The sequence below is a fragment of the Neodiprion pinetum genome, chromosome 5 (assembly GCF_021155775.2).
Source record: "Neodiprion pinetum isolate iyNeoPine1 chromosome 5, iyNeoPine1.2, whole genome shotgun sequence".
In the NCBI taxonomy this organism is placed as follows: domain Eukaryota; kingdom Metazoa; phylum Arthropoda; class Insecta; order Hymenoptera; family Diprionidae; genus Neodiprion; species Neodiprion pinetum.
The window spans coordinates 29,575,081-29,588,114 of NC_060236.1; the positions used below are offsets into that span (position 1 = coordinate 29,575,081).

At 35.7% G+C, this 13,034-nt stretch overlaps 3 protein-coding genes across 3 annotated transcripts; 1 reads left to right on the forward strand and 2 right to left on the reverse strand.

Annotated features, from left to right (window-relative positions):
- Positions 1-368: 368 nt before the first annotated feature.
- LOC124219910 (Vacuolar H[+] ATPase PPA1 subunit 1) lies at positions 369-3,981 on the forward strand. Its single transcript, XM_046628158.2, has 5 exons — positions 369-658; positions 1,476-1,524; positions 1,613-1,696; positions 1,886-2,279; positions 2,474-3,981. Exons 1-5 carry the CDS (start codon positions 598-600, stop codon positions 2,495-2,497), a joined length of 612 nt encoding a protein of 203 aa, XP_046484114.1. The 5' UTR covers positions 369-597; the 3' UTR covers positions 2,498-3,981.
- Positions 3,262-7,143, reverse strand: CPT2 (Carnitine palmitoyltransferase 2). The gene is made up of 7 exons (XM_046628154.1): positions 6,863-7,143; positions 6,741-6,781; positions 5,954-6,533; positions 5,207-5,740; positions 4,563-5,049; positions 4,282-4,474; positions 3,262-4,179 (listed from the first exon to the last, which is right to left on the reverse strand). Exons 1-7 carry the CDS (start codon positions 6,905-6,907, stop codon positions 4,050-4,052), a joined length of 2,010 nt encoding a protein of 669 aa, XP_046484110.1. The 5' UTR covers positions 6,908-7,143; the 3' UTR covers positions 3,262-4,049.
- Positions 7,144-7,658: 515 nt separating this feature from the next.
- LOC124219908 (protein DENND6A) lies at positions 7,659-13,034 on the reverse strand. The gene is made up of 8 exons (XM_046628155.2): positions 12,535-13,034; positions 11,643-11,915; positions 11,287-11,472; positions 10,860-11,107; positions 10,278-10,468; positions 9,889-10,157; positions 9,540-9,752; positions 7,659-9,426 (listed from the first exon to the last, which is right to left on the reverse strand). Exons 1-8 carry the CDS (start codon positions 12,697-12,699, stop codon positions 9,226-9,228), a joined length of 1,746 nt encoding a protein of 581 aa, XP_046484111.1. The 5' UTR covers positions 12,700-13,034; the 3' UTR covers positions 7,659-9,225.

The window sequence follows — 13,034 nt, forward strand, 5'->3', positions numbered from 1 at the left end:
GGTGTATTCGGAAGGAGAATTAGGTCTCCTAAAACGCATTCTTCTTCAACTATGGCAGAAATTCTGGTTTACAGTTTCATACTTTGAACATTTCATATTATTTTTCCTCATTATTTGGTTGATTTTTTAAAACAATTCTTTCAGCTGAAGAATATTTATTACTCATTTCCTTTAAATTACTTGTTTGACAATTCAATTAACACCTATAATAAAAATCAAGTTAACGCTGCTTAAATCATGTCACCTTCTGTTCCTTTTGGAATAGTCCGATAAAAAGTGCATACGAAGGCGCAAAAATCGCTTGCTTTAGTTTTTACCGATGGAGTCAGCTTACGGTTTGTTGGCGTTCCGATCTATACGGTCACATGTTCAATGGCCGACGGTCATCACATGACAACACGGGTCGTCGTCGTTTCTTGCCTTCACACTTTCGTTTCGCCGTCTGGTTAAATATCCACCGTCGGCGAGGATCGGTTTATTCGGTATATTCCAAAGTGACGACCGAATAAGACGATCGACCATCGACGAGATTAGTGCCAATCTCGATTCAATACGAGGGTGTTTTTTATCGGGTAGAACGAGGTAACGAGACCAAAGATGAGGGCGTATTTGGGATACACGTTCGCTGGCACCGCCACGGCAACCATCACCGTCTTAGGTTTGCAATTGTACAAATATTCGCTAAATATTATCGTGGAAACTACGACGAAGGGTTGGACGATACTGAAAGAAGGGAAATACAGACCTGATCTAAAGACAAAACAAGAAAAAAAAATGTACATACGACTTTCTTACCGTTGAACCAAATCACGCGGACTCCGACCTGCAATCTCGATACTCGAGACATTGCTTTGCTATCTCTTATCCCAAAATCTGACCTGCCCCTATATCAGGATCTTACTCTTTCGTATCTCCACCTTGATCGCCTCAGCCCTCTCGTGTTTGATTTCACCCTGAGAAATCATTGCAATTTTCCTCTAAATTTGACGAACATAACATTTGGAGGCCCAGTGCCACACCCCCTTTTCAAATCAGTTACTATTTTTACACGTGTTTGCACCAGGTTACGATCATGCGTATGCCTTTTAATTAATGACCGTTGTTCACATTTTTTATACCTACCACAAAGTAATAAGTATTAATTAGCAAGGATTTGTCAATCGAGTAATCAATACTCTTTAACGTTTTTCAATGCCATGGCTAATATTCAAAACTTGTGCATACTAATATTTAAGATCTTTTACACTTGGATTTCATTAACAAAGTACTGGAACATCGAGTCGTAGCTAAGAAGCAAAAAATTACCAGCAGCTTCTGTTATCTGAAAACTTTTCCTATTCATAAATATGTAGACACATTTGAATCAAACGATAAATTGTCACCATACTCCGTATACACCACTTTATAAGGTGAATAGTTTTCTTTCAGAATAGTTTTCAATGTTTATAACTTACACAGCTTTTTTTTCATCATAGTTTTGTATCACGTATTGACTGGCAAGGGAGAGCGAATCAGTCTAGCATGGTAAGAAAACATTTATTCAATGTTATTTCAACCAGATTCAATCAGAAGTCCACAACCGGCGTGAACACTAAAATCATTCTCCCTTCAGGTTCCTTGAAGAAACCTCCCCATACATGTGGGCAACCACTGGCATTGGTTTGACTGTTGCTCTGTCCGTCGTAGGAGCTGCAATGTAAGTATGACCTTGACACTCATTGCCCCGTTCAATCGTCACATCTTGCGAGAAGGTTCAAACAATGCATAACAACAAATTCTGTTGTGGTTTCTTGAACTTGGGCAAATTAATCTTTCAAAAGTTCTATAAACATATATGTGCTGTAATTTTCACAAAGCACTAATGACTCGTATTTTTCTCTGTCAGGGGGATTCATACCACCGGAACATCAATAGTCGGTGGTGGTGTTAAGGCTCCGCGTATAAAGACGAAAAACTTGATTTCTGTCATATTCTGTGAGGCTGTGGCTATCTATGGTCTAATCACTGCCATTGTATTATCTAACTCCGTCGAGGAATTTGCTGTTGAAAACATGGAAGATTCTCGCAAAGCCAGTAACTGGCTGGCTGGTTACATAATGTTTGGATCTGGCCTTGCTGTGGGGCTTGTAAATCTGGTCTGCGGTATAGCCGTCGGCATTGTAGGTTCAGGAGCGGCTCTTTCAGATGCTGCAAATGCCTCCCTCTTCGTCAAGATCCTCATCATTGAGATTTTCGGTTCTGCTATCGGTCTCTTTGGTTTGATTGTCGGTATTTACATGGTGCGTTAATTTTTATGAATCCAACTAAATTCGGTTTTTTATTGAATTTTTATACAAAATTCAGCACATGATGGCGTCTTACTGCTTGAATTTAGTGTTGCAAATGTCTCCCGAAAATGAAGACCAAAGTAATATTCAAAGAAAGAAACTAAGACTTACCAGATTCTAATATTTTTTAATTTCTCTTGTTTCAGACGTCAAAGATTACGATGGGGTAATTCTAAATGCAGATGTAACATATGCCAAAGGTCTTCAACACGGCCACATGTGGCGTATAAACGATATCAGCAATTATGTATATACAAATATGTGTATAAAAACGTATATATTACTCATATGCATACACAAACCCATGAAATACGTCTCAATATAACTTTCAAATGAATATTGTCATCTTAAACGGTTGATTTTTAAAGTTGCAACCGTAAACTAAACGCAAAGTTATCCTCGTGTTAGCTATAGACTTCGTTTTTATTTATTAAACACGGTTTCAAAGTTCACAATACAGTCGTAAAAACATTTCTGCAGTTCTGTATTCGTTTTAATTTTCTTGGACTTTGTTACTTATCTCGGTGTATTATATTTGATATAATAGGAAGGTATTAAACGTTACTCGGTTTTAAAATACGCTCCCATTTTAGAACTGACTAACGTATCTCTTCACTGTACACTTCGTTAATAATAATTATTATTTAAAAAAAAAAAAAACAAATATATATATATATAACGTTAGATGGTTTTGTCGCGTTTTAGTCAATTTTCGTAATGTAAATATTCTATGCTTTTTCTGATTTATCGTAATTAAATACCGCGATTGATAGGTGCCGCCGCATTATAGTAATTGTAAATGAATTTGAAAAAATTCAATCATGCCCCAGTAACTATTATTAATAATATTTTTAATTTATTATCATTTTTAGTTGGTGCCGGACTTTGATTACTTCTTATTCTTGTGTATGTAAATTTATTTTTTTCGATTCCGTTTCTTTGCTATTTCATAGCTCCTCCGTTACGTGTAAATTCAATTAGCCAGTAAGGAAAGTTACGTAAAGTATTATCTGGTATCATCTATAGAGTCTATTTATTACCTAATAAAATGCAGTGGACCGTAGTGTAAATAATGTTAGATGGAGCTTAGCAAGGTATGATGAATAAATCGTATCGTCAGGAATTAAATAATAAAACAACTAAAATAAGAGCCTCAAATTCTATATTATACTTTTCAATTGAGTCCCGAAATTGAATATACTCGCCAGATTCACAGTAACAACGGAAAAACAAAAAAAGGCAAATAGAATCTTTTACGGTGTTTAAAGGTACAATAATTCCATTCAGATTCAATTCGTGTAACAAAAATGTGAATTACAAATTCATATATTTAACATATAAATTACAATGCAAATATAATAAAATATAGTCTTTAATATTCTATACATAATCACAACATGCTCTCTGACAAGTAATTCGACGATCATACGTATACCAGGCTTTCATTTATCATGAGAATTGAGCTTGACAAAAATTGTCTGGAAATTATGCATAAAGTAGGAAAACTGTTGCCTTAATCAAAATCCCTTGCTGAATATCAATCAAACAAATTGTTGAAAATCTAGAAATATTTCCAAAAGCAAATTTCAAGCGAGTTGAAATTCACTTTTGATCTTTTTCTTTTCCGGTTAAACCGAAGCAAAATTCTTGTGTATTCTTAAAGCAAAAAACTGGATATTCCTTGGGTGAAACACTTTCGGCCATGAATATTTTATGTCGGAGTTATTTCGCCAAGAATATATTGTGAATATCTTTAATGGCAGACTTTAAATTCTGTATATAATCGCTTGTGTTACGTTGATCTTGATAACTCGTTGCTACAGCACCAAGTCTGTTGTCTTGAATCATGTACCTAAATTAGTTGAAACAAAGCCAAAAAAAATAATTATTAATTTTCAAGTACAGATTATCCGCGGAGAAATATTTTATTTGAATTAAAAAAATTAGTGCTGACCCAATGCCGTAGCCGTTTTTGACCACAGGGCCAAATGCTCCAGCAGCAACAGCTGGACTCGACAGAGTAGATGTGGAAAGGATGTTGTGATTCAAGGTTTCGTAGGAAGGGTCCTCAAAAATTGCTGGTTTTTGTATACCGGCTTTCTTCCACGCTTTGTTTAATGCAAATAAATGCCGGTCAAAGCCTTGTCCTAAAAAAAATGCAAGTTTTGTAAAAATGTCCTCATCAAATGCTGAGACATAGTTAAATTGTTGCTCAAACCTTATTAAAAAACGTACCTAGAGCCGCCTCTCTAGTCAATCTACTATGAGTGACGCTGCAATTAATAATCATCTTCTTTAATTCAGCATTCGAGATGATTGAAGAAGAATTTGTAATTGCCTCACACAGCGCTTTAGTTTCGAGAGTGCAAGATCTGATCGTTTCTGTTCGCCCATGTTTGAATGCTGCTGTGCTACAAGATTCGTAAGTAGCGACCATTTCTCGTTCTTGTTTATAGTGAGCCAACTGAAAAGCCAGCTGCATTATTGCATCAGGACTAACACCAAAGGTTTTACACTCCTTCTTCCCAAATCCGCCATAAATGTAGTAATCCACTCCTAGCTCCTGAATCCACTCGTTATATTGTTTCTTGGCTTCTGCAATTGCCGCATCGATTTTGTTATCAGAAATAACGCTCAATTTTCTAACAGTTGCATTTGACGATATTGAATCTACATCTTCAGGGTGGAATCTCGGCTTTTCATCTATATCCTTTTTTACATCCTGAAATAACGATTGATAGATATCTTATTGACCTGCGAATATCTCGAAAATCTTACTTATTCGTACTTTTTATTCTCAACTTGTTTTACTTTGGTAACAATAGTGTTGTTTTTTCACAGATTAAAGTGAGTTACTGTCGGCCGTTCTAGATCCTTACCTCAAAGTACCTTAAAACAGCGACACCATCACCCCAGGAGTGTTCAAAATTGACGCCAGCTGTTCCATCTTTTGCCACGATCAGAGAGAATGATTTATCAAACCATCTGTTAAGACCGCTTCCATGTAAGAACGTCCTTAAAAGTTTTTTGTAATCAGTAGCTACAGATTCCTCATCTAAAACTAATAACATAATAGCTGAATCTATCGTTTTGAGTAAATCGTAGTTTCCAATTTCTGACAAATGGTGCCTTGTTACAGCCCACGAATCACGCTCAGTTGTCGTTAATACGCCAATAGGATTACGTGCTGCGTCTTCATCGTCAGAAAGGATGAATTTCAAACTAGAGGCTATTTCTTTCGGCGGATAAATGTGGTCATTTTCATCCAATACGTTGAAAGTATAAAAATGTCCTTTCCTCATGACGACCACATGTCTTGTTGTATTGTCAATTTGTATCATGTCTTTTTCTAACTCAGGAATTCTCGTCGAATGAAAAAGGTTGTCATATTGCGACATATCTAATGGAAAAGCCTGCAACAGTTATGTCATTTGTATATAAAATTAATTTTTTTTTGGAATTATGACTTCTGATATGACCGCAATGAAACGGATGATAAATTTTTACTCTTCTGTCTATAAATTTTGCTTCTTTAATCAGAGAGTGTAACACCACCTAAAAGCATCCCCGAAGTGGATGGCCCGTTTTAATGTTTACAAACAGAAAAACGTAAGCAAACTGTTTACCTTAAATAACAGCATGGATCCGTAGAAGGACAAAGATGAAGGCACTAATCGCATGACTTTCCTGTACTTTTCATTGTCAGTCTTCTCAGGATACATATGATACACATGGGGTTCCAGAACTCTGTCTCTTAGAGATTTCATAAATCTAATAGAAGAGATAAGAAGATTCGTCGACTTGACAAGCTGATTCTCGTACCGCGGATCTCTCTCTGGTGTAAATACCATAAATGGATTATAATTTATTGGCAGGGGTTTACGATCCCTCAAATACATGTCGAACCAATACTCGGTTATGTAACTGGTGTGTCTTTTCCTGAAATTTGTCAGCTTTAACCCTGTTTGGAGCTTTGGTCCGTCCCCAACTAAGAATCGCTGAACACATGACTCTGTATGTTTAAATTGTTCCTCTATCAGTATCGGTTTTTGTGCACTTAGATATCGCTCGCATGTTTTTTTCAGCTCTGGTATCGGGAGGCGAGGCAAGCCACCTTGAAATCGCATTGTGTTGAGTATACTTTTCTGTATGTACTCATAATCGTCGTCATCTTTGGAACGAAACTGAGCTGCAGTTTGTGTACTTCTGTAAACATAGGTTATAATAGAAACAAAGATTTGTGAGTGAATAGTTGCGTGTAAAAAAAAATTCGTAATTGAATAGTGATTCCTGATTCATTTGGGTAATTTGAATTCAATAGAGACTGAGAAGCTCACGATCACTTAACCTACTTTCGGATTTCTAACAACCCAGTCTGTTGTGATAGCACAACAATGGAATATGGATAAATACCTAGGTCGGTGTATGGGTAGTAAAATAGTGCATCCGTTAATCTGTAAAAAAATGATTCAATTTTTTTTCCGTCTAAAACAAAAACATTCCGTATGAAAAAGACAGTCGAAACCAATCTTAACCTTAACGTATATCGGTTTTAGCCTCTTTGCAACGAGTAACGACATCTTGTTCAGTGAGTCTCGAAACAATTTTTTCGCTAGCAACAATCTTGAGTTTTTATTCGCGAATGTGATCGATTGACAGATACACGAATTGTACGTTCAATTCATTAGCATTCACTTGTTTTTGCCAGTCAATCTCTGCACTTCGTTTCTGACGTCACCATTCCGTCACGCATTTTTCACACAATAAGCATTGGACATACGTCTGTAGTTAGATTTCCACGGACAGCAAAATGCTGCGGCAGCAAAACGCTACCCGACAAGTGCCCCCACCCGGGTTGATCACGTGGTTTATCAGTGGATCTCATTTCTGTTAATAATCGCTTGCGGTTCGTGAGTTCCATTATTCCGATCTGTTTAGAACGAGGTTATCATTGCCGGGTATCATAAAGGGATGAGTTAAGAGAAGGTTAATTGGCATCTAAGGTAAAAGAATAATTAAATTTCTTTCACAAACAGCTAGCGAATATCAATAGAAATGAGATTCACTGATGAACCACGTGGTCAACTCACCAGCCAGGCGCTTATCGGGCACTTTTCAGTCATGCTTCTGATTAATTCGTGTTGCCAACGGGCGGAGCGGAGCTACCCCGTGTCATCACCGCAATTTCCGAATAGTTAATAACAAGGTTTTTCGAAAGTTTTTAACTTTAATATTTTTTTTTTATCTGAGGATTTCAGTTCAATGAATTCTCACTTTTCGATAGGAAGACACATGGCAATAATAAAACGGATAGTTTTATAGTAAAATAGAATTTAATAACGTTAATGATTTGTATTTACAATAATGTAATCGTATATACAGCAACAGAGTAGATTGGAATACACGTAAATTTTTTGTTTTTTTCTCTTCTTTTTCTTCAATGTTTGGTATCCCAGGTATTTATATCGATACGACACAATTAATGAAATATAAAAATTATTCACAGGTAAGATGTACATTATCAACAGCACAATAAATAATCGAGATAAAAAATAAAAATTTCTTTGAGTATAAACGTATAAGCATATATATATATAATCGAGTCAATTATCATTTCAGTAACCGAAAGTTACAGTTAACAATTATGAATATATAACATGAATGTCTTCATTTTTAGATATGACTGTTATTCTCGACTCAACTATAATGGTCACACTTTTGAGCTGAAATGCGGGATAAAAACAGCCAATAACTTCGTCTTTTCATTTTTTCGCGCTTATTTAGGGAAAAAAGTACCACTCTTGTCCCTCTAATTGGGTAACCACTTTTCAAGTCAATAAAGTAGCCACAGTTAAATCGGAAATAAAATCCTATATGAAACACGGGAATAAAGCCGATTATTCCCTTGTTACATAATGTACTATTTTTACGTGTCTTTAGTACAATTATTAACATATAATACGCAGTTGTATAATGGTTGAAATTGTTGCATTGATTAATTCGGAGAAATCCGCGCAATTAAGAATAAAAATTTAAACACCAATTAAAATTGACTTGAAGCTTACGTTCCAACGATCGTCAGTTCAGGAGAGCCAATAAGATGGATTGCAATAAAAGATATTATTGATTCCAATTATTTACTGGAGTTTGAAACACTTTAACTAAAAAAAAAAAAATTACGAATATAGGTCAATATCGTAAAATCTGTATTAGTGTTTCTAACTTATTACTGTAGTATAAATAATTATAAATTAATACATATTCCGAATAATGGTTGTTCGGAATATTGGTATATAAATCGTTGTGCACTTTCCATCTTATTGTAAGTAAAGGGAGGAGTAAAAAAATTAAAATCTCAGTTTCTAATTATCTTTGACGAAGGATCAATCTCGCAGTTTAAATATGTACAAATATTGTAAATAAAAACCACTCCAGACACGGTTGAAAAGTAAAATATTTCACTATTAATTACTGTTGAGTTGTTCGATAATATTTATATTGGGAGGGGGGATATTATTTAATAATATTTGACTACATTGTATGTGAGTTGGTAAGATTATTTGCAAGTAATCACGAACCAGAGCTTTCTGAAGTTCGTCGTTGAAGAAAGTGAAAAAAAATTATAAAATTTACGATTTGTACGTACTATATTTGGCAGTAAGTTGATACGAATTTCAACGTATTTTACGTGTCATAGAGCGACGGCGAATCGTATTTTGTTTAATTACATGTTCCGGGTCGTTTTGAGCAGAATCATTTTCATTTTCATTTCCTCTTACCCTATACCCATTACGTCTCTTCACGGCAAAAGTGACTAACTCGATCAGAAAACCGATCAGTAATGAAAAAATTGATTACATGGCTAAATTATTATCGCGCTAAGGATCAGATCAAATTGTCAAGATTTAACACTTAAGATTATTTGTAAATCGTCGGGTAGAGTGTAGATAATGTCGTTTATTCGCTCGTTCAGCTTTTCCTGGACTGAATGACTTATTGGTACGTCGTCTTCGTAGCTTTTATCAAGCTTTTGACGAATCCTCAATATCATGTCAACCACCTCGACTTCTTGTTTACCCTGTACCCATGTTTTCAAGTCCTAGAAACATGTGAGAAACTTGTCAATAAGAAATTTCGTCAACGGGAATTTTTGTAATCTATATTTTAAACTGTTTCCACAAACAATATTATTTAGAAGAGTCATCATCTCACCGCTTCAGATAAGGCTTCCAATTGTATAGCTTGCAGCTTCTGCGTTAGCTCCGTGTACCTGGTGTGAAACCAACCCGAAAAATTGGGCGATCTAAAAAACCGGCGGTACAACCCAACCCAATCACCCTTAATTCCTGTTGTCAATTGGGGTCCTGCACTGCTCAATGTCGCCAAAAAATCGTCAGGATTAAACAGTTGAGGTATCGGCGTAGCCTGAGGAAGGTAATAAATCAATTCTGAAGGTTTCTTTCTTCAACTGTGCAAATAAATGAAGTGGATATTGAACAAATAACGGTGCAAGGAAAGAACTGAAACCTTTGATGTTACAAATAAGTATATACCACCTCACTTTGAAGGGGGATATGTTTTTTTGCAAAGGCATGAGACTCGCTATGTATCTCTCCAAGGGGATCATGAAACTCTCAGTCAGTTCCAGGAGATGTCTTCTGAGAAGGGCTGTTTGTACCTCTCCAGGCCTCTTGGTCTGAATTCCTCTTAGCAATTTCTTCAAAATGGCCTTGTCTTTTTGTAAAAATGGTTTGTACTGGGTGTACACGCCCGGTTTTGAGTCCAAAACTTTAAGATTTTCAGATTTTTTAATCCTGTATTTTTGGTTTTCTGAAGAGAAGTTACATACGATAAGTTTGTTACGAAATTTAAATACAATTTCAATTTATGGTCTATCATAAACATCTTGTCGCTATTTGTCAGACGTAGCTGGTAATTTATGACACTTACCTACATTTGAACCATTCGTTATTCTAATTATATGAGGCCAATGTTGCAGGGTTTTAGCAAAAAATGGATTTGTTACTCCCAAAATAACGGCTGGCGGTGACGGAGCATCAGTTGTATATTCTTTGAACTCTGAATCATGGATAGTAAAGTAGGGACGATGATCGGCACAGTACTTCAATGGCGCTATTGTTCTGCAGAAAATTACAAATTTAAATAGATATATTGATGACAGGCTAGAGACAATCTTAACGAGAATTACTGTATTACCCCGAGTATAAATCAGTCCTGAATATAAGTCAAGCCCCAAATCTTCAACTTCTTTCCAGGAACTCCTTTTAGGAACCAAACATAAGTCGAAGTTTATGATAAGTTACCATCACAGAAGTAGGTATATTTATTTTTACTATTGCCTTTTTTCACATATTTATCAATAAAGCAAATTTCCAAACATGTCCTAGATGTAATTGGATTCCACGTATAAGTCGAGTACGAATTTTGATGGCAATATCGGCGACAAAAAACCTTGACTTATACTCTGGCTAATACGGTATTTGATTTTTTAAACAAGTGGTAAATACTAACGCAGTTAGAGCTTGAACCATTTCTGCACAAGTAGTCGGTGAGCTGGCCATAACGACTATTGGTTCACCGAGAAGTGCTAATTCCCACAGTAAATGTACATGACTAACAACGCTGGCTAAGCTCCTGAACATGTCTCCCTCGTAGGCAGAAGTTAGAACAATCTTCCGCAAGGAATGTTTTTTCGTTGTGTGGTCGAGTGCAGCTACCGTCGGCACAGTTGCTTTGTAATTTTGATTTGGAATGTACGTCTGCAAAAAAACAGACAAAAACAAAATTAATTTTACACTTCTAACTGTTTGTTGACTTTTTGAAAATTCTGTGTAACTTTAAGAAAAATGATGGAACTAGAAGTAAATGAAGTCTGATCGCAAAAATTTCAGACGATAACAGTATTAACAAATTATAGAAAATTCATCATTGGCATCACCTGGAAGAGAACATTCATCAGTATAAGATGAAGTATTTGGCCTGGAACAGGCGGTGGCCATCGATCAATTTCTCTACTAACAGCTTCCATGACTGACATGCCAGACTCAAAAAATTCTGGAGCTATAAGGGCGCAGATCTCACTGAACAGATTCACTAGTGGTAGTTTTGTTATAATCACTATACTCTGAAAATGAATATTTATCAGTCAAATGAGGAATTACACTAGAAGTTAATTATATACCTATAACTTCGAAGATTCATTTTTAGAAACCATTGATATATTTAAATCAACTGCAAATTGTACTTAATTTATCGAGTAATTGATCCTGTTTTTTGAAATTATGGTTAATCAACCTTTTGAAAATATCCTCTAGGCAACGTCTTGTCCTTGACCTGTCTGAAGTACACGTATCCCCAGTAGTAATCTCTGTCTGACTGCACAAAGACTGGACACTTTCTGTCGTACTCTTTTAAAGATTGAGTATTGTGAGTCGTTTTTCCATTCTGCCTAATTCTGACATGGTACTGCGTGTCTCCCATGCAGCCAGAATTGGAATCTGGAAACGCCAGGTAGCAGATGTTTGATCTTTCTTGCTCCGTTAATTTTACATGACTTGGATAAACAAGCTGAAATTAAATAAGAAAAAGTCAACGAGGTTAACATTTTCAATAGAATGAGAATTTATTTCTCATAGAGTTAATTAAGCAGTTTGAAAAATTGTTGGCTCAATCAAGCTTAAAAATTCAATATCGTAATTTGAAGTGTTGTATTTTAGGAAAATACAAGATGGTGTGATGAATATTCTTTTTAAAAATTAAGCTTTTCATTGTGTGTAGTGGGAATAATTTCCACTAATGTAATCTGAACTAATTTATTCACTCTACATATGAACATATTGAAAAAAGAATTTTATCTTAAAACTCGTTGAAGTTGAAACGAGAGAAATTTATTTCTAATTACACGATTGTTCACATTAGTCAATTTTTGCTTCACACTGTGGTAATCATTCCAACATGTGTATAATTTTTGTGCAGATGTTCTCTGTTCGTTTGGTGAATGTAAAGTAAATAAGCCGAATAGCACAGGTTCAAATTTGGGTAATTCTCGGTTCGGTGAATCATTTGGATTTTAATGTGACAATGAATCAAAGTGAATTAACTATGAGAGAGAAAATAAAGTAACTGGCCGAGATTATTTCTCTGACTTGAAAATTCAATTGATATGTATATGTTTGGATCAGTTTACCTCTATGGCTTGACCGAGTTCGAGATCGAATGTAACAACACATATGCAGTGGACCCAGTTGCTGAATCTTTCCCATTTTTTTCTAGAAATTTTCAAATCCTCAATGAGCGTTTCGTCATTGACTGTAGTTTCGTTTATCGCCGAGCAAGATGCCAGGTCCGACATAATTCTGTGTTCGTTGTTTTCTATTTACTTTTCATCAGCCGAGAGATACGCAGATCGTAACCACATGCACGCGACGACATCTTGCCTTTCATCTGTTCATTTCATTTGACAGCACAGACGGAACCACCTTCCCGCACCTCAAATCTCTCTGGTTCTTTTAATTAATTAATAGTCATTACGTAACGACTTGTTTATACACAGATTTCGCACAGCACTCTTGTCAGCTTATTAATATTTAATATCCATAGTTTGTTCTCCATTCAATTTGTATACATACGCAACTCTGTTTTCGTTTTAACACGCGAGGTCGGAGTACTGCGGAAACGTTTTGCACA

Bases quoted from the DNA above. Each gene is read 5' to 3' on its own strand.
- LOC124219908 (XM_046628155.2), bottom strand. From the start codon at position 12,699: ATGTCGGACCTGGCATCTTGCTCGGCGATAAACGAAACTACAGTCAAT. The intron at 11,916-12,534 runs GTAAACTGATCC...ATTTAATTTCAG, and splicing joins AACTCGGTCAAGCCATAGAG to CTTGTTTATCCAAGTCATGT. The intron at 9,427-9,539 runs GTGAGATGATGA...ACATGTTTCTAG, and splicing joins TGGAAGCCTTATCTGAAGCG to GACTTGAAAACATGGGTACA.
- LOC124219910 (XM_046628158.2), top strand. From the start codon at position 598: ATGAGGGCGTATTTGGGATACACGTTCGCTGGCACCGCCACGGCAACC. The intron at 1,697-1,885 runs GTAAGTATGACC...TTTCTCTGTCAG, and splicing joins TCCGTCGTAGGAGCTGCAAT to GGGGATTCATACCACCGGAA. The intron at 2,280-2,473 runs GTGCGTTAATTT...CTCTTGTTTCAG, and splicing joins TGATTGTCGGTATTTACATG to ACGTCAAAGATTACGATGGG.
- CPT2 (XM_046628154.1), bottom strand. From the start codon at position 6,907: ATGTCGTTACTCGTTGCAAAGAGGCTAAAACCGATATACGTTAAG. The intron at 5,741-5,953 runs GTAAACAGTTTG...TAACTGTTGCAG, and splicing joins GATCCATGCTGTTATTTAAG to GCTTTTCCATTAGATATGTC. The intron at 4,180-4,281 runs GTCAGCACTAAT...CAACTAATTTAG, and splicing joins AAAAACGGCTACGGCATTGG to GTACATGATTCAAGACAACA.